Source organism: Hippocampus comes, unplaced genomic scaffold, assembly GCF_001891065.2.
Source record: "Hippocampus comes isolate QL1 unplaced genomic scaffold, H_comes_QL1_v1.1 C16903546, whole genome shotgun sequence".
Taxonomy (NCBI): Eukaryota; Metazoa; Chordata; class Actinopteri; order Syngnathiformes; family Syngnathidae; genus Hippocampus; species Hippocampus comes.
This window is the reverse complement of record NW_017840828.1, coordinates 1-1161: the sequence shown is the minus strand read 5'-3', so window position 1 is coordinate 1161 and position 1161 is coordinate 1. Positions and strand designations below refer to the sequence as shown.

Genomic DNA, 1161 nt, shown 5'->3' with positions numbered 1-1161 from the left:
TGAAGAAAACTAACAAACCTATTTTGACAAAGGAAGCGATTGAAAGTAGTACTGGTAAAACTGGTCGCTCGCTCTCTTCCTTAGGTGGGCCAAGGGTGGTGTGGTGCTACAGGGTGCCAGGGAGAGTGTGTTCACCACCAAGGCGGACCACTCCTTCTTCACCGAACCGGTCTCATGCTTGGTCTTCAACGCCGTGGGGAAGACCAACGTCAGCATCCTTGTGGACGTTCACTGTGAGTGTCTCAGCGGGGTCCGCTTAGACTTGCTTACTCTGGGCCCTCTGTCCACGACCTCCCTTTCCGACTCATGTTTTCCCTTCTCTAGTCGGTCCCATTCTCTTGGTGGAGCCCCAGCCCAAAACGGTGGACGTCGACTCTGACGTCACCCTCAACTGCAAATGGGCCGGGAACCCTCCGCTCACTCTCACTTGGTTCAAGAAAGGTTCCAACATGGTAAGAAGAAGTCATGCTCAACTCTTCAACTGTATAGTTTCCACTTCCGGACAAATAATGTGAAATAAATATATTTGGTATTGCCTTTGAATCTGACATCCTCTCGCACACAGGTCCTGAGTAACGGCAACCAACTGTATCTGAAGTCGGTGAGCCAGGCCGACGCGGGCCAGTACGTATGCAAGGCCATCGTACCGCGAATCGGGGTCGGAGAGACCGAGGTCGCCCTCACTGTTAACGGTCAGGAAGCAAAAAGCATTTTAAAGTGCAAATCAGTCTTTTTTTTGGGCGGGGGGGATTACAATTTCTATCTTTCTCCTCCCCTTGCACAGGCCCACCCATCATTTCCAGCGAGCCCATCCAGTATGCAGTGCGAGGGGAGCGCGGCGAAGTGAAATGCTACATTGCGAGCACACCTCCTCCTGATAAGATTGTAAGTCGCGCTCAACTTGATTGACAACCTTCCAAATTCGTCTTCGGAAAACACCACTCGGTGATGCACGCAAGGTGCTTTTGGGACCTCCCAATTTCCTCGCCCAGAAATTCAAATTATCCATTAAACTTCATACCTGTTATGTGAAGTCATATTGGTCACTTTTAATAAAATCTACACTGTCACGCAAAGGGTAGATATTTGTACCCTTATGAAGGCACTTAAGTACCATAGGGCACTGTCTCTTTCAGGGATGGGCAACATTACAAAAAAAAA

At 49.4% G+C, this 1161-nt stretch overlaps 1 protein-coding gene across 1 annotated transcript; it reads left to right on the top strand.

Annotated features, from left to right (window-relative positions):
• Positions 1-84: 84 nt before the first annotated feature.
• LOC109509452 (kin of IRRE-like protein 1) lies at positions 85-946 on the top strand (the record flags this gene model as incomplete). Its single annotated transcript, XM_019859302.1, has 4 exons — positions 85-233; positions 325-452; positions 566-692; positions 785-946. Coding segments are annotated over 4 exons (529 nt in total), but the record flags the coding sequence as incomplete, so codon positions are not given.
• Between the last annotated feature and the right edge of the window lie 215 nt (positions 947-1161).